The sequence below is a fragment of the Schistocerca gregaria genome, chromosome 7, assembly GCF_023897955.1.
Source record: "Schistocerca gregaria isolate iqSchGreg1 chromosome 7, iqSchGreg1.2, whole genome shotgun sequence".
Classification (NCBI taxonomy): Eukaryota; Metazoa; Arthropoda; class Insecta; order Orthoptera; family Acrididae; genus Schistocerca; species Schistocerca gregaria.
The window spans coordinates 555,756,614-555,779,682 of NC_064926.1; the positions used below are offsets into that span (position 1 = coordinate 555,756,614).

The 23,069-nt window shown below is 42.3% G+C and overlaps 1 protein-coding gene across 1 annotated transcript in view; it reads right to left on the reverse strand.

Moving 5' to 3' along the window:
* Positions 1-1,578: 1,578 nt before the first annotated feature.
* The window catches only part of LOC126281697 (probable cytochrome P450 6a13), a 48,579-nt gene continuing 27,088 nt past the window's right edge, over positions 1,579-23,069 (reverse strand). Inside the window, exons 4-7 of the mRNA XM_049980870.1 lie at positions 20,913-21,138; positions 13,439-13,660; positions 9,320-9,571; positions 1,579-1,951 (exon numbers count right to left, since the gene is read on the reverse strand). Of these exons, the coding sequence (XP_049836827.1) occupies positions 1,785-1,951; positions 9,320-9,571; positions 13,439-13,660; positions 20,913-21,138 (867 nt within the window). The 3' untranslated portion in view covers positions 1,579-1,784. The remainder of the gene's footprint in view (positions 1,952-9,319; positions 9,572-13,438; positions 13,661-20,912; positions 21,139-23,069) is intronic.

Sequence of the window (23,069 nt, forward strand, 5' to 3'; positions counted from 1 at the left end):
AACTGCGACCGCCACACTAAAAGCATGAGAGCGCCGCTACCTAATGTCTAAGTGAGAGCTTCCTCTCTGCAGGGTATTACAAAAGGTACGGCCAAACTTTCAGGAAACATTCCTCACACACAAAGAAAGAAAATATGTTATGGAGACATGTGTCCGGAAACGCTTACTTTCCATGTTAGAGCTCATTTTATTACTTCTCTTCAAATCACATTAATCATGGAATGGAAACGCACAGCAACAGAACGTACCAGCGTGACTTCAAACACGTTGTTACAGGAAATGTTCAAAATGTCCTCCGTTAGCGAGGATACATGCATCCACCCTCTGTCGCATGGAAACCCTGATGCGCTGATGCAGCCCTGGAGAATGGCGTATTGTATCACAGCCGTCCACAATACGAGCACGAAGAGTCTCTACATTTGGTACCGGGGTTGCGTAGACAAGAGTTTTCAAATGCCCCCATAAATGTAAGTCAAGAGGATTGAGGTCAGGAGGGCGTGGAGGCCACGGTATTGGTCCGCCTCTACCAATCCATCGGTCACCGAATCAGTTGTAGTGAAGCGTACGAACACTTCGACTGAAATGTGGAGGAGCTCTATCGCGCATGAATCACATGTTGTGTCGTACTTGTAAAGGCACCTGTTCTAGCAGCACAGGTAGAGTATCCCGTATGAAATCATGATAATTTGTTCCATTGAGCGTAGGTGGATCGAAACTAAAATGAGCTCTAACATGGAAATTAAGCTTTTCCGGACACATGTCCACCTAACATCATTTCTTTATTTGTGTGTGAGGAATGTTTCCTGAAAGTTTGGCCGTAGCTTTTTGTAACACCCTGTATAAATACCACTCGCTTTCCCAAAGAAACGTGGCTTTCAGAAAATGATGACCTAGCCTTACGTGTCGCTTTCCAAATACAGATGATTTCTGATATGATGCTAGTACAAGCCGCTAACCGGAACATTTGCAATTTAGTCAGTGATGTAACAGAGAGGTATCTGACGCGTGTGTCTTTCGGGAGAAGGAAGGCGGTTTGTAGTGTGTTTGGCATTCTACTGCCATAGAGTATCTTGGGAGGATTTTGTGTGCCGGAAGGATCGAAGCTATTGGGATAACACATATCTAATTCTCGCTACTGGCGGGCATGCATTGTTTGGTTGGAAATGACAGCAAGATGCAGGAATCAGTGAAAATTTGTGGAGTCTGTGGTTACATGCATAGGAGACTGGATCGGAAGAGATGTCATTTGGGCAGCTATATTTGCGAATCAACAGAAATCCACTAATTAGAATCTGAAACCAAATATTTATACTTGCAGCTGTCACAGTTGTGTATTCTGTTCACCAATGTACACTTCGCAACACAACTTCATCTTGAACGATGGCAATTTTCCGTCGAAGGACGTTCACTGTATGTTAACAAGACGGAATTTTGATGCTCTAAGTTGTACATAAAGCCGAAGTGAAATATATTCCTCACCTTCTTACAATGTTTACCCCATCTTCTTATGGCGAGCCAAATCAATGAGGTTGAAGCTGGTTTCTTAAATTTACATAGCGAATATACTGTATACCAATGAAAAAGTTGTGGACAGACTTTATTATTAAATCTTCAATTCCACAAGTTAGTTACAAACGATGTCGAGGTTCATGGCTCTCATATGTTACTAAACAAAAATTTATGTATGATTGTTATGGGAAGTACAGATGAAGGCTGAGTCAGATCATACACTTTAAGTCCCCAAGTGTTCACTACTTCCTTAGAATGCGCTGCTCTCCATCTTGTCAGGTCCTTGTGGAGATACGCACGTTGATGCCTCCGACGGATGACGTCACAGCTGACTTGGGATCCATCTTGAGTTTGGCAGGCGTCTTGCTGGTGGCACTGAAGACGAACTTGGAGACCAGGGAAGCGATGCCCAGCTTGGCCTGCACTAGGCCGAAACGCATACCTGCAGAGAGAAGACACGTACTGGTGAATGCCGTACGTGGTGTCTGTGTAATTCTTTTCGCAGCGACATGTTACGGCAATAATGAAAGACATGCCTTTTGTTTGGATGGAGACGCAAACTTCCCTACGACAAGAAAACTGTATACTTTCCGAATCACTATGACATGCGGCACAGAGAGTTCTTTCTTTTGTGTCTATAATAATGGTTCTACTCGTTCCATCGGATTTTCACCTGCCTCGAGATGACTGGGTGTGTGTGTTGTCCTCATCATTTCATCATCATTCATGAAAGTGGCGAGATTGGGTTGAGCAAAGGTTGAGAATTTACATGGGCTCTTATAACCGCGCAGTTGAGCGCCCCACAAACCAAACATCATCATCATCATTCCGTCGACAGCTGCAGTGCTGTATAAACGGCCTTTTGTATGCACATGCGTGAGCTGTTTTTATCCATTTCTTTTATGAACAGATGATGCGAGGCAGATACACTAATGAACAAAAACATATTACCACCTGCTTAATAGCTTCTTTGTCCGTCTTTGGAACGAAATACATCACTGATTCAGCCTATTACGGATTCGGTAGTTTGTTGATAGGTTTTTGGAGATACGTGTCAGTGAATGTCTACGCATAGGTCATGTAAATCGCGTAAATAATGTGCCACTGATTTGCATACATGTTGGTGGCACCCGATTGCAACCCCGACGGGTGTGACAGGGTTTACATCAGGAGACTTTGTTCGCTGAGACATCAAAGTTCTCTATAATACTCCTCAAACCACTTTAGCACGTTTCTGGTCCTTAAACACAGACAGTTATACTACTGAAAGACGACATCGCCGTCGGGGATCGTACAAACATACCACCGTTTGAGACTCGTTCAGATTCCCATATGCAGGACATAGTGATAGACGTCCATACGGTTGTGAGGCAGCTGAATGGGTTGAAAATAAATAAATCGCCAGGTCCTCATGGGATTCCAATTCGGTTTTACAGAGAGTACTCTATTGCATTGGCTCCTTACTTAGCTTCCATTTATCGCGAATCTCTTGCCCAACGTAAAGTCCCGAGCGACTGGAAAAAAAGCGCAGGTGACGCCTGTATATAAGAACGGTAGAAGCACGGATCCTCAAAATTACAGACCAATATCCTTAACATTGGTTTGTTGCAGGATTCTCGAAGATATTCTCAGTTCGAATTTAATGAATTTCCTTGAAACAGAGACGTTGCTGTCCACGCTTCAGCACGGCTTTAGAAAGCATCACTCCTGCGAAACGTAACTCGCCCTTTTTTCACATGATATCTTGCGAACAATGGATGAAGCGTATCAGACGGATGCCATGTTCCTTGACTTCCGGAAAGCGTTTGACTCGGTGCCCCACTGCAGACTCCTAACTAAGGTACGAGCATATGGGATTGGTTCCCAAGTTTGTGAGTGGCTCGAAGACTTCTTAAGTAATAGAACCCAGTACGTTGTCCTCGATGGTGAGTGTTCATCGGAGGTGAGGGTATCATATGAAGTGCCCAAGGGAAGTGTGGCAGGTCCGCTGTTGTTTTCTATCTACATAAATAATCTTTTGGATAGGGTGGATAGCAATGTGCGGCTGTTTGCTGATGATGCTGTGGTGAGTGACTGTAGGAGGATACAATATGACTTGGACAGGATTTGTGATTGGTGTAAAGAATGGCAGCTAACTCTAAATACAGATAAATGTAAATTAATGCTGATGAATAAGAAAAAGAATCCTGTAATGTTTGAATACTCCATTAGTAGTGTATCACTTGACACAGTCACGTCAATTAAATATTTGGGCGTAACACTGCAGAGCGATATGAAGCATGTAATGGCAGTTGTGGGGAAGTCGGATAGTCGTCTCTGGTTTATTGGACGAATTTTGGGAAGATGTGGTTCATCTGTAAAGGAGACCGCTTATAAAACATTAATACGACCTAATCTTGAGTACTGCTCGAGCGTTTGGGATCCCTGTCAGGTCGGATTGAGGGAGGACATAGAAACAATTCGGAGACTGGCTGAAAGATTTGTTACTGGTAGGTTTGATCATCACGCGAGTGTTACGGAAATGCTTCAGGAACACCGGTGGGAGTCCCTAGAGGAAAGGAGGCGTTCTTTTCGTAAACCGCTACTGAGGAAATTTAGAGAACCAGCATTTGAGGCTGACTGCAGTACAGATTTACTGCCGCCAACTTACATTTCGCGGAAAGGCCACAGAGATGAGACAAGAGAGATTAGGGCTCGTACAGAGGCATATAGGCAGTAATTTTTCCCTCGTTCTGTTTGGGAGAGGAACAGGGAGAGAAGATGCTAGTTGCGGTACGAGGTACCCTCCGCCACGCACCTATGGTGAATTGCGGAGTATGTATGTAAATGTAGATCAAATATGGTTCGCAACTGTGAGCCTGTATTCTAATACTACCACAGGTCCAATGCAAGCGCGGGGGAATGCTTCACGCAGTATAGCACTCCTCGTATTAGCCTGAGTCTGTGGCGCGCTGCACTTTTCGAAGTGCCGTTCACCTAAATGACGGCGTTTGTAGAGGCGACCAGCGAAGTACTGTAGCAAAAATGTGATTCACCCGAAGAATTGACACATTTCCATTCATCGACTGTCGAATCCCGATGGTCCCGACCCCACTGCAGTCGTAAGTGACGATGTCTTGGTTCAACAAGTGAACACGTAGTGTGTTCTTCTGTGAAGTTCCATGTTCGACAACGCACGATGAACGGTGTGCTCCAAAATACTTGCGAGTGCACCAACATTGCGCTCTTTCGGCGCAGACCCCACAGATCACCACCTGTCCTTCTTTACAGAGCAGACAAGCCTCCGGACGCCACGTTGTGTCAAGAGTCGTCCACACCCAACCATTCAGCGCCCAGTAGCGCCTGTCCTCCTACCTCTTCCCGTAGATGCTCGCGACAGAAGCACGTGAACTTCCGACCACTTACACCATTTCCGAGATACTCGTCCACAGCCACTGTGTAATAATAGTCTGTCCATTCTCAAAGTCGCTTATCTCAATGTATTTCCCAATTTGCAGCCCATATCTTCGCTAGCGTGATCCGCCGTCCTTGTCTGCTCCACTTACTTACTTCTGATGCTTCATCACGTGCCCGCAAAGCCACCAGGCGGTATCCAGTGGAGCGGTGAGCAGTTGTCATGATGTTTTGGGCTATCAGCGTTCGTTGTGACTGAAGAATTTGAAACCTCTCCGTTGGGGTTCTCTCTTCAACTTTTGCTTGAATTCCCTGAAAATTATTATCGATAACATTACAGTATTACAATTACGGACTTCAGCTGACTGTATTTTGCAGTCGGAGCTGACCCATGTGATGTGAACTCGGGTTAGCGATGTAACAACTTCATTAGTTATCAGCCTTAGCAAACTATGTATTGGGTGATTTTTCCTGGATTGGTGTTCACTGACGCATTCTCTTGGAAAATATGTGGTACCATTAGAGAGAATGTGGAAAAATGGTTTGTTTTTCGAACAGTGGCGTTCAAACTGACACTTCATGCCACCTTCTCGGAGACCGGACGTGGATACGGGAGATCGTTTGTAACTACTGCTACACTGCTCGCAAACTGGTGCTTTCATTTACATATACCTTACATTTCAGTTTCTCCGATATGTCGCAGCTTGGAGGGTTAATTCATGGAACTGTGTGTTTGAGAAACTAACATACCACATGCCACGTAGAGAAGGGGGACCAGCCCTTCTTTTGTAGTGAGATAAATGTGTTATAACTATGTCCCACTTGCTTTGCTCTATATTTACGATATACTTCCCTGAATTGTTTGCCAATTAAATGACTTATCGTTCGTTGGTATACGCCATTTGGAACCTCAAGGGATCAAAATTATCGTTTGTTTCGCTGAGGATCCAGTATCTCAATTCTGTAACCTTTATAACTTTTAACTTGCATTGAGGGAGTTTGTCATTATGGGGAGCATTTTAGAATGAATGATATTGTTTTTGATGAATTTGAGTAATGAATATGTTCTCACAATATTTAAAGCAAATAAATGTATAATTTCAAACAATGAAGAGAGCTTCTACATAACTCTCTTTGAGAGCGCATAGGTGGTCTAGTAAGTTAGGAATAAGGTTGTGTTTTGATCTTGGTACAACGACCTGTTTAAATCTATTGTAATGGTAATACTAGTTGCTTCATGATTAATTACCCACTGGTACAGACAAAATTTCATTGAATCCCGATTTCGTTACCTGTTTTCTAATATAGACGGAACGTACAGACTCAGATGTATAAAAATTACGTAGTTCGTGCATATAATTCACATAGCTGAATTTATAGTCATAATGTTGCAAATATTTATAATATCTGCGTAAATGACTTTTCCTGAGGTAATCTAGGCATTTTGACGCTATATGAAGGGCTTCCTTGTTTAGCCTGTCTCCCACTTTCGATATCACAACATTTTCGTTTCCCTCCCACCAGACGCCTGTTACCATTCGACAGGCTCCTATTTTTATACGGATTCCATCCTCTGAAAGTCCGACTCATATGGGTCAATATGTTTGAGAAGTTTTATTTTTATGTTCCATACAGAGTTCAGCGAGCAATCTCCTATGTAGAGAAACTGCACTTTCCCCGTATCCCACCAGTGAATGACAATCCTGCACTTGCTATAACTACACTCCCTACATCTCGACATTATTGCTCACAGCTGATTGATATAACGCACTCCAAGTGTGGCTCATTAAGTTGGTGGTCAAAGAGGACCATGCTTTTATGTGTAGAAAATTTGACATCACCAGCTGCCCGTGTGGGGAACGGTAATAACCCACACAATGAGACGTAATTGACATTCAAAAAATTCGTTTGCCCATGCACCAAATGGGTTCGCCATAAACGTAACAAGACGGCAACACAAAAACAACGAAATCTTGAAAAATCTTGTTAGATCTGCTACTGTTGCTACAATGTCATGTTATCAAGATTTAAGTGAAACTGAACGTGGTGTTACAGTCGGCACAAGAACGATGGGACCGGAGATGACTGAAGAGAATCGTTCAACGTGACGGAAGTACAGTCCTTCCGCTAACTGCTGCAGATTTAAGTACTGGGTCATCAACAAGTGTCAGCGTGCGAATCATTCACCGAAACATCTCGATATGGGCTTTCGGAGCCGAAGGCCCACTCGTGTATCCTTGATAACTGCAAGACACAAAGCTTTACGGCTCGCCTGGGCCTTTCAACACCGAGATTGGACTGTTGATGGCTGGAAACATGTTGCCTGGTAGGACCAGTCTCGTTTCAGTTTGTATAGAGCGGATGGACATGTTCGGGTACGGAGACAACCTCATGAATCCATGGACCCTGCATGTGAGCAGGAGACTGTTCAAGCTGGTGGAGGCTCTGTAATGGTGTGGAGTGTGTGCAGTTGGAGTGATATGGTACTCCTGATACGTCTAGGAACGACTGTGCCAGGTGACACTAACGTAACCATCCTGTCTGATCAACAGCATCCGTTCATGTCCATTGTGCATTGCTACGGACTTGGGCAATTTCAGCAGGATAATGCGACACCCCACACGTCTAGAAGTGCTACAGAGTGGCTCCAGGAACTATCTTCTGAGATTAAAAGCAACCGCTGGCCACCAGACTCCGTAGACATGGACATTACTGAGAATATCTGGTGTGCCTTGGAACGTACTGTTCAGAAGAGAGCTCCACGTCTTGGTGCTGCCCTTCTGCGTGCTTTCAGGACCCTACACGATATTAGGCAGATTTACCAGTTTCTTTGGCTCTTCCTACACACCACAGCTTGATCAGCGAACTGCCGAAGATTGCTGCCCGCCCTGTCTACAATATCAACCATATCATTTATGTACAGTGATGATAACAAAGGTACTGTCATAGTTGCCTGGGGAGCTCCTGATGTTATCCCTATTTCCGATGAACACTCGACGTCGAGGACAACATACTGTGTTCTATTACTTACGATGTCTTCGAGCCAGTCACGTATCTGGGAGCTTATTCCGCACGCGCGTACCGTCGTTACGTCTGCAGTGGTGTACCACGTATATGATTTTCGGGAATGTAGAAATATGAATCTAGTTGTTGTCCTTCATCCTTAGTTCACATTATATCATGTGAGAAAAGAGCAAGTTGGCTTAGCATGAAGCCATTCAAACAACGGAAAGATTTATTGATTCTATTACGGGCGACGGTGCGTAACACATTCTCTGAACCGCACACAGCCAGATAAGATTCATAGGTATTGCACAAACGGACAAGGCAAATTATTGTTTAGGTGGGCGGTATTACTCTGACGGTTAATTAGTTAAGACTTGTGACACCGTCATTACATCCTATGAACCACGGTGTAGATGCTTGTATAAGTTTTCATCTACTTATTTGTTTTTCGCGTGTGACAAGGTCTCAGTGTCGATACTTTTACTGTTTTGCCAAGTTTCGTGATTCTTTCTGTGCTTACTTTGTGTTTTAAATTTTTAGAGATTGTGGTACATTATGTTTTTGTTGAAAACGTCCGAGAATTTTCTGTAAGTCTCTGTTTCTAAAGTGTGAAATATTACACCTCAAGTACGTAAAACTACACGATGTTTAGCAGCACTGGTACCTCGTCACAGAACGACATTACTTTGTTTCTGTGTTACAAGTGTTGAAGATAAATTATTTCACAAAGAAAAGAAATGGTGTACAAAAACATCTGGAGCTTGTCTTCATTTTCATATTAGAACATTAAGTCGTTCACATACACAACTTTTTAATAAAACTGTTGCTGTTATTCCTTTCACCCAAATCTGCTTGTATTATATATTGTTTAAAAAGAGAGACATTACGTATACTAAAAGGCGTCGATGATGAATTTTACCTCTGTGTCATTTCTCTACTTTTTTAATCGTATGTTGTTCCGTCTTTCAGTTTCATTCTAGTACCATTCCTAAACATTACAAACCTTGGGTAAAATAGTATGGGATATCCTTTAGTTTCATTTATTTTCTTTCCACTTTGTTCATATAACAAAAAGTTTTCTGAAAGTCTTGTAATGGGATATGCCTAATTTACATTCGATATTCTTTTCAGTCATTTGCAGGAGAATCAAATGTTCAGATGTGCGTGAAATCTTATGGGACTTAATTGCTAAGGTCATCAGTCCCTATACTTACACACTACTTAACCTAAATTATCCTAAGGACAAACACACACCAATGTCCGAGGGAGGACTCGAACCTCCGCCGGGACCAGCCGCACAGTCCATGACTGAAGCGCCTAGACCGGTCGGCTAATCCCGAGTGGCTTTAGAGTCAACACATCTGTATTTTTTTTTTAAGTTTAGCTACCTAAGCATCGTGGGGACACTTACCTATGCAGATGCGCGGTCCCTCTCCGAACGGCAGGTAAACGAAGTGGTGTCGTGACGCCTTGCCCTCCTCGGTAAAGCGCTCAGGGTCAAACTTTTCCGGGTCCGGGTAGTACTTGGGATCGTGGTGTATCGCGTACACCGGTATAAACACCTTCATGCCCTTCTCTATCCTGACGCTGGTGCCCGGTAGAGTGTAGGGCTCGGTGCAGACTCTGCCCAAGTTAGCTACAGGCGGATACTTTCGAAGTGTCTCTGTAAATGAAAGAGAGAAACCAGTCAGCACTTGTAAATCTTTAACACCATCCGTACACAAAAACTGGAGTAAACAGTAACAATAACATCCGTCTACTGCTTTTACAGCGTTTTTAGTTCGCCAACATATCTTTCTAAATCACAGCCTTATCATCAGAGCTTATATTATTGCGAAGGCAGCACCTCAGACAAGCCTAGCTGCAAATTTGGCTGATTTCTTTTGCATGCGATAGCATCATGAAGCAACTCCCACACACAGTTTTCAAAGATGGCGCCATATGGTTCCAATAACATGACAAATTATTGTCGCTATAAAAGACAGCAGACGGAATTTATTAATTAAGCTTTTCATGTATTTCATATTCTCCGTTTACCAATAGCAGCCTCAGTCGCTACCATTAAAAATAGTAACTTCAAAATTAACCAATTTATTTTATGTGTTTTGGCTTTTTCAGATTCTTAAATTCGTCCATTTATTAACATTCAATTTACAAGGTAATCCTTCACAGGAAATGGAAAAAAGAACACATTGACACCGGTGTGTCAGACCCACCATACTTGCTCCGGACACTGCGAGAGAGCTGTACAAGCAATGATCACACGCACGGCACAGGGGACACACCAGGAACCGCGGTGTTGGCCGTCGAATGGCGCTTGCTGCGCAGCATTTGTGCACCGCCGCCGTCAGTGTCAGCCAGTTTGCCGTGGCATACGGAGCTTCATCGCAGTCTTTTTGTAGCCTGCCGCGACAGCGTGGACGTGAACCGTATGTGCAATTGACGGACTTTGAGCGAGGGCGTATAGTGGCCATGCGGGAGGCCGGGTGGACGTACCGCCGAATTGCTCAACACGTGGGGCGTGAGGTCTCCACAGTACATCGATGTTGTCGCCAGTGGTCGGCGGAAGGTGCAAGTGCCCGTCGACCTGGGACTGGACCGCAGCGACGCACGGATGCACGCCAAGACCGTAGGATCCTACGCAGTGCCGTAGGGGACCGCACCGCCACTTCCCAGCAAATTAGGAACAGTGTTGCTCCTCGGGTATCGGCGGGCACCATTCGCAACCGTCTCCATGAAGCTGGGCTACGGTCCCGCACACCGTTAGGCCGTTTTCCGCTCACGCCCCAACATCGTGCAGCCCGCCTCCAGTGGTGTCGCGACAGGCGTGAATGGAGGGACGAATGGAGACGTGTCGTCTTCAGCTATGAGAGTCGCTTCTGCCTTGGTGCCAATGATGGTCGTATGCGTGTTTGGCGCCGTGCAGGTGAGCGCCACAATCAGGACTGCATACGATCGAGGCACACAGGGCCAACACCCGGCATCATGGTGTGGGGAGCGATCTCCTACACTGGCCGTACACCTCTGGTGATCGTCGAGGGGACACTGAATAGTGCACGGTACATCCAAACCGTCATCGAACCCATCGTTCTACCATTCCTAGACCGGCAAGGGAACTTGCTGTTCCAACAGGACAATGCACGTCCGCATGTATCCCGTGCCACCCAACGTGCTCTAGAAGGTGTAAGTCAACTACCCTCGCCAGCAAGATCTCCGGATCTGTCCCCCATTGAGCATGTTTGGGACTGGATGAAGCGTCGTCTCACGCGGTCTGCACGTCCAGCACGAACGCTGGTCCAACTGAGGCGCCAGGTGGAAATGGCATGGCAAGCCGTTTCACAGGACAACATCCAGCATCTCTACGATCGTCTCCATGGGAGAATAGCAGCCTGCATTGCTGCGAAAGGTGGATATACACTGTACTAGTGCCAACATTGTGCATGCTCTGTTGCCTGTGTCTATGTGCCTGTGGTTCTGTCAGTGTGATCATGTGATGTATCTGACCCCAGGAATGTGTCAATAAAGTTTCCCCTTCCTGGGACAATGAATTCACAGTGTTCTTATTTCAATTTCCAGGAGTATATATATATATATATATATATATATATATATATATATATATATATATATATATTAAATATATTAAATGGCGAAATTTCTGAGCAGTGTATTAACAATCAGTTACGACTATTGCTGAAGTACCAACATTATTTATTATGAGAATTGTTTTATAAGCCGAGAATTAACTGTCATCAAAAAGACCACTGTTCCTCCTCTTACATTACTCCTCCGCTGAATTAATCTAACACCTCAACTCAAACATTTAAGTAATTTCCAATAAAGCACCGCCAACTGTGTATAATTTAGTAGAATTGAAGGCTGCTTCATGTCGAAGTTAGTGTCAACAGTAATACACATCGAGTCAAAATATAGTTTACACATTTTCTCGAAGTGTCTAATGATGATTTCTTGTACTGTAGTTGTAACTGTTGGGGGAATTCCATTCTCTATCTCACGTCAGCAGACAACCTGCACCGAAATTTAAAGCTCCTTTTGGAATCCTAGCAAGGGACCTCTATGATAAATTTATAAATGACATCACGAGCTCTTGCAGCAGTAACTTTCTTGATTTACTCGTACAATTCTAAGATTTTGGCCTTAAAACATTAGTATACTAGATGCAATTTCTGATGCAGTGTCATCAAATCCACGGTAGGAAATACTGCAGTGTTGGGCCCGTGAACTGTCTGGCATGTAAATAAATGTCCTGATTTTAGTTCTTCCGAAAGGAATACCGTGTGCATTAGGAAAACTGTCAAATATTACGACAACATGTCAGTGGGTTAAACTCACAATCTTTTCTACGTAAAATATGCTCAGGTGCATCGTACACTCAAAGCCTATAAAAGGCTGAGGTGGAGTTAGACATCACAGTTGTTAATCTTGCAGGATGATGAATAAATGAAGGAACAGGACTGAAAGTACAAGTTGGGCAAAACAAATCAGTAATAATGTTTGCAGACTACATAGAAATTTTGGGAGATTGTAATGAAGACTTGGAAGTACAAGTGAAGCATAAACAGGGCGAAGAAGAAGGTGAAGATTAGTAGTGGAAAGGACAATAGTAACTTATTTAAAATTAAAGAGTTGCGAACTATACAGTAGCGGAAAAAGTCTGAGGATTTTGGCATCTAGCTGGCAAGATTGCTCAGGATGACAGAGGCGGAGAAGGCATTAGAAGGTTATTATTTTCTGAATAGAGGAGCTGAAATTTGGCGAGTTATTGATAAAGGAATGAGGAAGATGTTTCCGTTAGCACTCGATTCGCATACACCATTCTAGGGAAGTAAACCAAGGACAGTCACAAATCTGGACAAGTAGAATCTGGTAACAGTTCAAATGCGGTGATATCGAAGAACTTTAAAAATTATGTGGGGGAAATTAAGTATGAAACAGAGAACTGTTAGAGAATAGGTATGGAAAGAAGTCTACGAATGGGTCATACCAGAAGGTGTTAGAGGTCAGTGGGCCTTCTACTTCGGCGTGTATGAAACTTTTCTTGACTCTGGGACTAGAATATACATAGCAACTTGTAGAGAACGTCGCGTGTAGTAGTTAAAGATAGTAAAATACAGAGGACAGCAGCGAACTTGTGGAAGGGCTTAATAATAATAATAATAACAAAAAAGAAAACTGATGTATCTTTCAACAACACAGTACTTTGAATCATTTCCTTAATCGCCGCCTATTATTTTCACTGCAAATATTGTGTTAACTGGTGTGAATGAAAATCTCTCGTTTTTCCAGCAGGGTGGAATTGTCGAGCTTCTGAGACGTTTTGACAAGTGTCATATTCAATATCTTTTGTCGGAGTTCACTATCTCAACACTGCCAATCGGCTTACTAATCAGGATCTTTTTATCATTGTGTTCACATGGCTCGTGTTTATAGGCGTAACTTTCTCACTTTGTACAGGTGTGTTTAAACTCGGTGGTTGGAGAGTCCTTATAAAGAATAGGGGCTGCCTCACCTGCGACCACCATGTCCAGATAGGTCATCTCCTGTACGGCTTCGTACGTCACCTGGCCGCCGTGTTTGCTCAGCACGCTGTCTACTTCAGCCCTGAGGCGATCCTGGATGTCCGGGTTGACTGCCAACTCGTGGATGCAGAAGCTCATTGTCGTGGAAGACGTCTCGAAACCAGCCACGAAGAATACGAAGCACTGTGCTGCGAATAGGTTGTCTGTGAACGCTGAAACAAGGTAGACCGACATTAGTCTGGTAGAGCTTTACACGACGCTCACTTATTTTCTTTCACAAAATTTGTTAGCAGTTCAGACATTCGTCTATCTACAGCCAAGTCTTGGTGAATCGCTGTATATATAAAACATTGTAATTCAGCAAGGCCCTTCACCGGAAATGCCAGCATCATTTCAAAACACCTGCACGCGGCACATGCGGGACCGTCTCTGTGGCACGATCAAACTGAAATTCACGTCAGTTGTGAGGGACAGCTTAGGCGTCACCTGTTTCCTAATTTGAGTGGCTATGTCATGAGTATTTTCACGAGTATTTCAGTTTTGAAATGGAAGCAAGAACACGGTGGAAATTTATATCGCTTTGAGAGAAATGTGTGGGAATAGTGTAATGGAGCTTATCAGGGTATCACGGTGTTGTACTCGTTCCCGTAAAGGTCGGATGAACACTGAGGACAACCGGAGAAGTAGAAGGCTATCTATTACAGCAGAGTACGCCTCTCAGGTTGTTGTTAACGTTATTTTGAGAGAAGATCGACGACAAACATGTGAAGAAATTGCATATAAGGCCAGAACGCCTGTCGCTTCAGTTTTAAGAATCAAAATAGAAAAGTTAAACACGAGAAAAATTGCTGAAAGACAGCTTATAGCCCTACCAGTGAAATATTTGAGAAATGCGGGTGGGAAATACTATCTCACCCACCATACAGTCTGATATGGGGCCGTCAGTCGTTGATTTGTTTCCAGCGGAAAATCTCCGTGGAAAACGTTTAGATGCAACTGATGTGATCTGGAGTAATAAGACAGTTCAACAATGATGGTTCTCTATTCGGAACGCAGAAGTTGCCATAGCGTTGTGAAGCTGTCAGATGCAAGAATAAAGATTATATTAAAGGCCTGTAGAGATGGTTTGTAAAATAAATCATTTTCTTCGATTCTGACTCATAGTGTGCAGAACTTACGCAATGAACCTCGTACACGTGGAACCTTTTATGATATCATAGTTCTGTTCTCGCTCTGATTATAAGAAACTCTTTATCAAACTATGTCTAGTATATTGTTGCATGTAGTTATATTATTTACAAGTTGCCGCTATCAATTTCGCTTTTTCAACCAGAACTGTATTAAACTTTGCTGTGTGTCTTGTAAATTGCAAAGTGACAAAATAAATCTAGTTTCTGTGTCGCAGATCTGATGCGTTCTTTCAGAGAAATTACGATATTTAGAACTTAAGACTTCCCTGTTTCTCCTGATCGGTATTTTCGTATGAAAAAGCGAATTTGATAGCGATATTTCTGTAGTTTATGCAGCTGTGTCGGGATATTCTACTTCCCTCTGTGAGAATTCCCTTACAATTCATCTCAGTGAAGATAGAATTACGTTAATTTAACGGTTCTAGAAATATTCGGCGTGCACAGCTTAGCTAAGTCATCTTGCATATTCTCACCACCTCTCTTGAGATATTGTCCCAAAATCCTTATCGTACATCTACTACTTTATGACTACTGTTTAGTCTGCAGGTGTTTGGGAAAGGATTCATCGAACCTACTTCGGCCTGGTTCTCTTACGTTCCACTCCCGAACAGCGTCCAGGAGAAACGAACACAAGTCTACCCTTGGGAGTTCCACTTCTCTCATTTTTTTACTATGATAATTTTTCTCTACGTCGAGGGTATTAAGGGAAAGAGGGGAGAGAATAAATAGTGTATCGGGACATGAACTACCCCTCACGAATGATCCAAGGAGCCCGTCAAACTTGACGGCCCCATTAAAATGACGAATTACTATAATAAATTTTGTTCTTGTATTCTTCAACCCAACGACCGGCTTGATGCAGCTGTACACGCTAGACTGCTTTGTGATTTTCTTTCAACTCTGCATAAGTTGTTGTTCTTGTGGTCTTCAGTTCGACGCCTGCTCTGATGCAGCTCTCCATGCTACTCTGTCCTGTGCAAACCTCTTCGCCTCCGAGTAGGTAATGCAACTAACAAACATTTGATTCTGCTTACTGTATTCATCTCTTGGTGTCCCTCTACGATTTCTACTCCCTCGCTCCCCTGACCCCGTTCCCTCATACTTCCGTCCAGCAATAAATTGGTAATCCGTTAATGTCTTAGAACGAGTGATGTCATCTGATCCCTTTAGTCCTGCTGTGCCAGAAATTCCTTTTATTCTCATTTCTACTCAGTACTTCCTCATTAGTTACCTGCCCTCCCGATCAAATATTCAGCATTGTTCGTTAGCACCACATTTCAAACGCTTCCTTTCTCTTCATGTCTGTACTGCCTGTCGCCCTCGTTTTTCTCCCGTGTGAGGCCACAATCTGTACAAAAATCTTCAGATAACGCTTCCTAGCACTTAAATCTATGTCAGATTAGAAAAAATATGTCTTCTTCAGAAACGCTTTCTTGGCCATTGTCAGTCCACATTGTATATCCTCTCCACTTTGGCCACCATCAGTGAAATTACCGCCCAGACTGCAAAATTCATCTACAACTTTCAGAGTCTCATTTCCCAACTTAATTCCCTCCGTGCCTCATGATTTACTTCAACTACATTCCATTATCCTTGTTCTGCTTTTGTTGATGTCGCTCTTATATCCTCCTTTCCTGACAGGTCCATTCCGTTCCGTTTCTCTTCCATGTCCTTTTCTGTCTCTGGCATAATTACTTTATTTCTTCTCTCTGAACTATGATTCCTTCTCCAAATTTTCTTTGGTTTGCTTTACTGCTTGCTAAATGTACAGACTGAATAACGTTGGGGCTAGGCTACAATCCTGTCTTACTCCATTCTCAACCAATACTTCCCTTTCATCACCCTCGACTTTTATAGCTACCATTTTGTTTCTGTGCCATTCGTTCCCTTTATTTACCGCAGCTACTGTCAGAATTTCAAAGAGTGTATTCCAGTATATATTGACAGAAGCTCTCTCTAAGCCTACGAATGACATGAACGTAGGTTTGCCTTTATTTTACCTTTCTTCTGAGACATGTCATAGGGTCAGTATTGCCAAAATTTTTATGGAATTCAAACTGATTTTCCTCAGGGTCAACTTCTGTCAGTTCTTCCGTTATTCTGTAGATAATACTGCACATTACCTCCATTTGAAACTGCTTACTGTATTGCAATCTTGATCAGATTTTTATCGTTTGCTCTTCTCGCAGTTACCAAAATAACTGGGGTGGGGTGGTTAGTGTTTAACGTCCCGTCGACAACGAGGTCATTAGAGACGAAGCGCGAGCTCGGCTTAGGGAAGGATTGGGAAGGAAACCGGAAGTGCCTTTACAAAGAAACCATCCCGGCATTTGCCTGAAACCATTTAGGGAAAATCTAAATCAGGATGGCTGGAGACGGGATTGAACCGTCGTCCTCCCGAATGCGAGTCCAGTGTGCTAACCACTGCGCCACCTCGCTCGGTACCAAAATAACTGTTCCCTGGTGCCATAGGTGTACTCTACCATCTTCCAAAATATGTTTATGGAGCTGTGCCATAAACCTCTTTTCTCACCGATTCGAATTAGTGCCTCTTTACTGACTACCCGATCTACACAAATAATATCAAATTTTTTCAGTAACAATGAATTTAAAAACCTTCCATTACTTTCTTACGTTTTCTTTTTACCGCCCACTTTTCAGTTCCACGCTAATGCTTTGAGGTAAAGCTTTTGTAAACAATTTATATTCTACGTGAATATATTCCCTTTTATAGAACTCCGTGACTCACTCTGTAAACACGGATCTCTTAAAGGGTCGTTTTGTTGCCAATGTGCCTTTCTGTCTGTCTGAATATTAAGAAACAGTTTTTTCAGGAAAGGGTTGACGTATCAACTTCAGAGTTATTGCGTGCTATGGTCCCTTTGAGGTGTAACAATTTTAAGCCGCTAAGTAACGTCAATCAAAAAATATGTCAATTTATGTTACATTTTTTTTATTTGAAATCTCCTTCATTATCTGTCGCATGCTTCCCGTTGACCCAGAATCATGAACACACATGTCACAGTACAAATAAAGGAATTTTTAATTATACTACACGAAAAATACTTTTTGTCATTTTTATTCGTCTATCCCTTTGTCAGTTCAGTTGTTGTGACCCTTTTTCTACATCTACGTGATTACTCTGCTATTCACAATAAAGTGCATGGCAAAGGGTTCAATGAACCACTTTTAAGCTGTCCCTCTACCGTTCCTCTCTCGAAAGGCACGCGGGAAAAACAAGCACTTAAATCTTTCCCTGCTAGCCCTGATTTCTCTTAGTTTATCTTGATGGTCATTGCTCCCTATGTAGGTGGGTGCCAACAGAATGTTTCCGCAATCGGAGGAGAAAAATGGTGATTGAAATTTCATGAGGAGATCCCGTCGCAACGAAAAACGCCTTTGTTATAATGACTGCCACTCCAATTCACATGTCATTTCTGTGACACTATCTCCCCTATACCATGATAATACAAAACGCGCTGCCCTTCTTTGTACTGTTTCGATGTCATCCATCAGTCCCACCTGATGTGGATCCCACACCTCACAGCAGTACTCCAGAACAGGGCGTTGTGTAAGCATTCTCTCTGGTAGACGTTGCACCTTCTAAGCGTTCTGTCAATGAATCGCAGTCTTTGGTCTGCTCTACCCACAATATTATCTATGTGATCGTTCCAATTTAGGTTATCTGTAATTGTAATCCTTAAGTATTCAGTTGAATTTACAAGCCTCGATTTGTGTGACTTCCCGAGTAATCGAAATTTAGCTGATTTCCTTTAGTACTCATATGAATAACTTCGCACTTTTCTTTATTCAGGGTCAGTTGCCACTTTTCGCACCATACAGATATCTTATCTAAATCATTTAGCAAGTAGTTTTGATCATCTTATAACTTTACAAGACGGTAAATAACAGCATCATCTGCAAACAATCTAAGACGCCTACTCAGACTGTCTCCAATGTGGTTAATATAGATAAGGAACAGTAGACGGCCTATAACACTTCCCTGGGAAACGCTGAATATTACTTCTGTTTTACTTGATGACTTTCCGTCTATTACTACGAACTGTGACCTTTCTGACAGGAAATCACGAACCCAGTCGCACAACTGAGGCGATATTCCGTAGGCACGCAGTTTGGTTAGAACACGCTTGTGAGGAACGGTGTCGAAAGCCTTCTGGAAGTCTAAAAACATGGAATCAATTTGACATCCCCTGTCGACAGCACTTATTAGTTCGTGAGTGTAAGTTAGTGATATAGGCCTGTAATTCAGCGGATTATTCTTACTTCCCTTTTTGGGTACTGGTGTGACTTGAGCAATTTTCCAGTGTTTAGGTACGTATCTTCGTGTGAGCAAGTGGTTGTATATAATTGCTAAATATGGAGCTATTTTATCGGTGTACTCTGAGAGGAACCTGTATGGTATACAATCTGGACCGGAGGCCTTGCCTTTATTAAGTGATTTTAGCTTCTTTGTTACACCGAGGATATCTACTTCCATGTTTCATATCTTGGCAGTTGTTCTTGATTGTAACAGTTCAGTGTATCGTGTTCAGATTTATGTTACATAGTTGGGTCTATGATCCCTTGCCCAGTAAAAATGCCGGCCGAGGTGGCCGTGCGGTTTTAGGCGCTACAGTCTGAAATCGCGCTACCGCTAAGGTCGCAGGTTCGAATCCTGTCTCGAGCATGGCTGTGTGTGATGTCCTTAGGTTATTTACGTTTAAGTAGTTCTAAGTTCTATGGGACTGATGATCTGAGAAGTTAAGTCCCATAGTGCTCAGAGCCATCTGAACCCAGTAAAAATTGTAAGCTTATAAGTCATTCTAATGAAAAGATACGGCCATTTATGTCACATATGTTGATACACGAAAGCTCGCTGATCAGAACCTATAGGGTGATTCCCGTTGGACTAGAATCACGAAATTTGGCAAGAAGCAGCGTTTCACAATTAAAGAAAGAAACCGGAAAATTCTTATTTTTTCACGTAATTATATCACACGGAAAATATTTCTTTCGACATTTTTTAGCCGTTTGCTCGTACGCCCGTCTTTTAAGGTCCGTTTTTTCTGGAATAGGCTGGCGTGTCTAGTTCAAACTGCTGTCGCACAATAAAAGTCTATGGTCCCTGGGCAGTGTATAAAATGGTAAGCTTTTAATGCAATCAAAAGATTCGGTCATTTATGTCACATAACATGATGCTCGCAAACTCACTCATCAAACTTCGTGGGATACCTTCTGTGGACCTACAGTCATGATATTCGGGAAGAAGCAAGGTTTCACAGCACAAGTAAAGTAAAAAATCTGCAATATCTTAAATTGTAATTATGTGACATAAAAAAATTTCTTTTGGCATTTGCTCATACATTGCATTCATCATCCGTCAAAAGCGTAATAAACGACAGTTACTGCATGCAAACATAAAATGGAAGCTGTAGTCATGTTTTACTAAGTAAATCTTATATCTCTGAATATATAAACAAAGTCCCCTGCTCGCTTGTTTTGTACGTCCGTCATAGTCTGAGGAACTGATGTAGAGATATTAATACGGATTTGAAATCCCAGTGACCATTATCTTACCAGTATCGATATTGATAACAGCCAAAAGTTGTTGAGGTTCTCAATTTTCAGGATAGATGAACTAAGTCCATAAATAAGTTTTTACGGAACCCTCAGTGTGCGATTCGCACTTGGACAATTTTATTACATATTCTTTACTATTGCCAAACTTCATCCGCTTTACTTGCGTCAACGCCAGCTGCTTTGCTGTCCGAGGTATCAAGATTCATCTACCACTTTCAGTGTCTCATTTCAAAATGTAATTCCCTCCGCACCGCACGGTTTAACAGGATTACGATCCATTACCAATGTTTAACTTACTTTGATGAAAGTCTTATAATCTCTATTTCTGACACTATTCACGTGAATCTTTCCCAGGCTCTGACGGCATCAAGAGTGTCATCAGCACACCTTCATTTTTTCGTTTCCTGCTCCTCAACTTTAATCCTGATTTCCAAATCTCTCCTTTGTTCCTCTCACTGTTTTCTCTACGTGTAGAGTCAATGAGTGTGAGCTTGTACTCTGTCTTACAGAATCCTCTACTACTAGTTCCCTCTCTTGTAATCGACTTTTACAACTGCAGCCTGTATTCTGTGCAACTGGTAGAAGGCCATTATCCCTGATAAGTCAAGAATTTGAAGCAGAGTATTTCTGTTAAGCATTTTCCCAACAAAACAAAGTCACCTTCCTGGAGGCAGTGTGACGTGTGCGCACTTACGGAAGTCGATGTCCGGGGACTGAGCCACTTTCTTGCCCTTGTCCGGGCTGTCGTGGTCGGCGTCGACGTGTCCCTTCTCCTGCAGCTGCAGCAGCAGGTTGACAAAGTCGTTTCTCTTCACGCTGTTCTTCTTGCGGTAGTCCACTGTCTCACGCACGACACCCATGAAGAAGCGCTCAGCCTCGGGACTCAGGAATTTTATGTGCAGGAGGTAACCAGTGCGCACCTGCAACACAGCGTAAATTGTTATTGTGTCAGACGCTGAAGGAGCGTTCACCAATTTCCCCTGTAGGGCACTCAGAGCGGTCCACAGAGGTGCGTCGAGAAAGAATGAGACTCCTATTACTTTATACACGATGGATACAGAATAACGCGATTGTTTTACGAAATATCATCAACAGTCTGGCTCGTGATTAAGCCTGTGTTCCATCAATGAACTGTTCCATCATGGAAGCTGGCCTCTGTTCATGTAATATACAGAGAACCGATTTGTTGATACACAGTTCAAATGGCTCTGACCACTATGGGACTTAACATCTCAGGTCATCACTCTCCTAGAACTTAGAACTACTTAAACCTAACTAACCCTAGGAGAATCACACACATCAATGCCCGAGGCAGGATTCGAACCTGCGACCGTAGCGGTCGCGCGGTTCGAGACTAAAGCGCCTAGAACCGCTCGGCCACACTGGCCGGCTTGTCGATACACAGACTTTATACATATATATAAGTCTCTGTATCGGGAAATCGGTTCTCTGTATATTCCATAAACTGCTCATGTATTAATAGTGTGGCTCATTTCAAAACTTCTTCTTCCCTGATACTTCGTAAAACAATCACGTTATTCTGTAGCCATCCTGGATAAAATAATAGGAGTCTCATTGTCTTATATATAAGTCGTCATTTGCCCAGATGTTTTTATTTCTCTTTGCCTGTTTCAACTGATTAATTTGACATCTTCAGACGCCTACAAAATCAGGGATATTACAAATCATTAGACTTTGGCCATTGATTTATGCAACATGTAAGAAGCGTATTACAGAAACATACTTAGTATTGGTCTGTAAGATGTCAATTCTGTTAAGAAATACACTACAATCGTATTTCTACGGGACATTTCATATCAGGTAGTTAATTTGTTTAAGAAATATTACAAAACTGTGTCCTTTACCACCAAATAATCTCGCCAAGTAGCTCTTTGTACATGATAAGAAAGGCGCCAACGACAAATTTCTCTGATCTGGTATACATAAAACAGAATGTGTATCCCAGTTTCTATACAGAACAGAATGCAAGGGCATTTAAGACCCACTTGTTCAACAAAGACGGTGGGTATTCTTATATGACAACTTTTGCAGAACATCTGAAAATCGAGAAAGAGCCTCTTCTTCCTCCGTTCTTACTTAACTCGAAAATTTTGCCCACTGTTGTCAAGGGCTATAAAGTGACCCTTGTAGGAGAATCTGAAATAGATAAACATTCCTACGTATATTCAAATAATTTGTTGAATGAACAGTTTGCACTAAAAAACAGACACTTTTTAATTGTATAGCATCTCTTACAAAATGTGAAAATTTTCCCTTTCCTTTTATACATTAGAACGACATACCTTATTGTATGTTTCTTATATATGTTGTTTATTTCAGCTGAATCAACAGCTTGACATGTACATAAGTGTGATCCATTAACTGTAAATTATCGATCTGTCAGTCTGTGTTTACGATAATCACTTACAATACTATAATTTTGAATGTGTTATGGCACTAAGCTTCTGTGAAGAAGATCTGATAAAAACATCTGACAAACCAGTACTAAATGAGCTCTTGAAATACACTTCTTATTCTTTACACAAAATATATGGCCAAGGTCTAATGATTTATGATACGACCAGTTTGGTAGGCTTCTGAAGATGACAAAATAATCTGTTAAGACTGGTAAAGCGAAATAAAAATATCTATAAGACTGACGACTGCATTTTCCAATAATTAATAAGGATGCTGATAAAGAAATCTATGAATAAGTTAATAAAAATTATATATCTATGTACAAGGAATTCTCGGGACTAGAACTCAAACCGACTTCTATTGTTATAAAAATGGTATGAATGATTGCTGTTTCCTTCCTCTAATGTTTCTTTCCTGTCAAAATGTTCCTGGG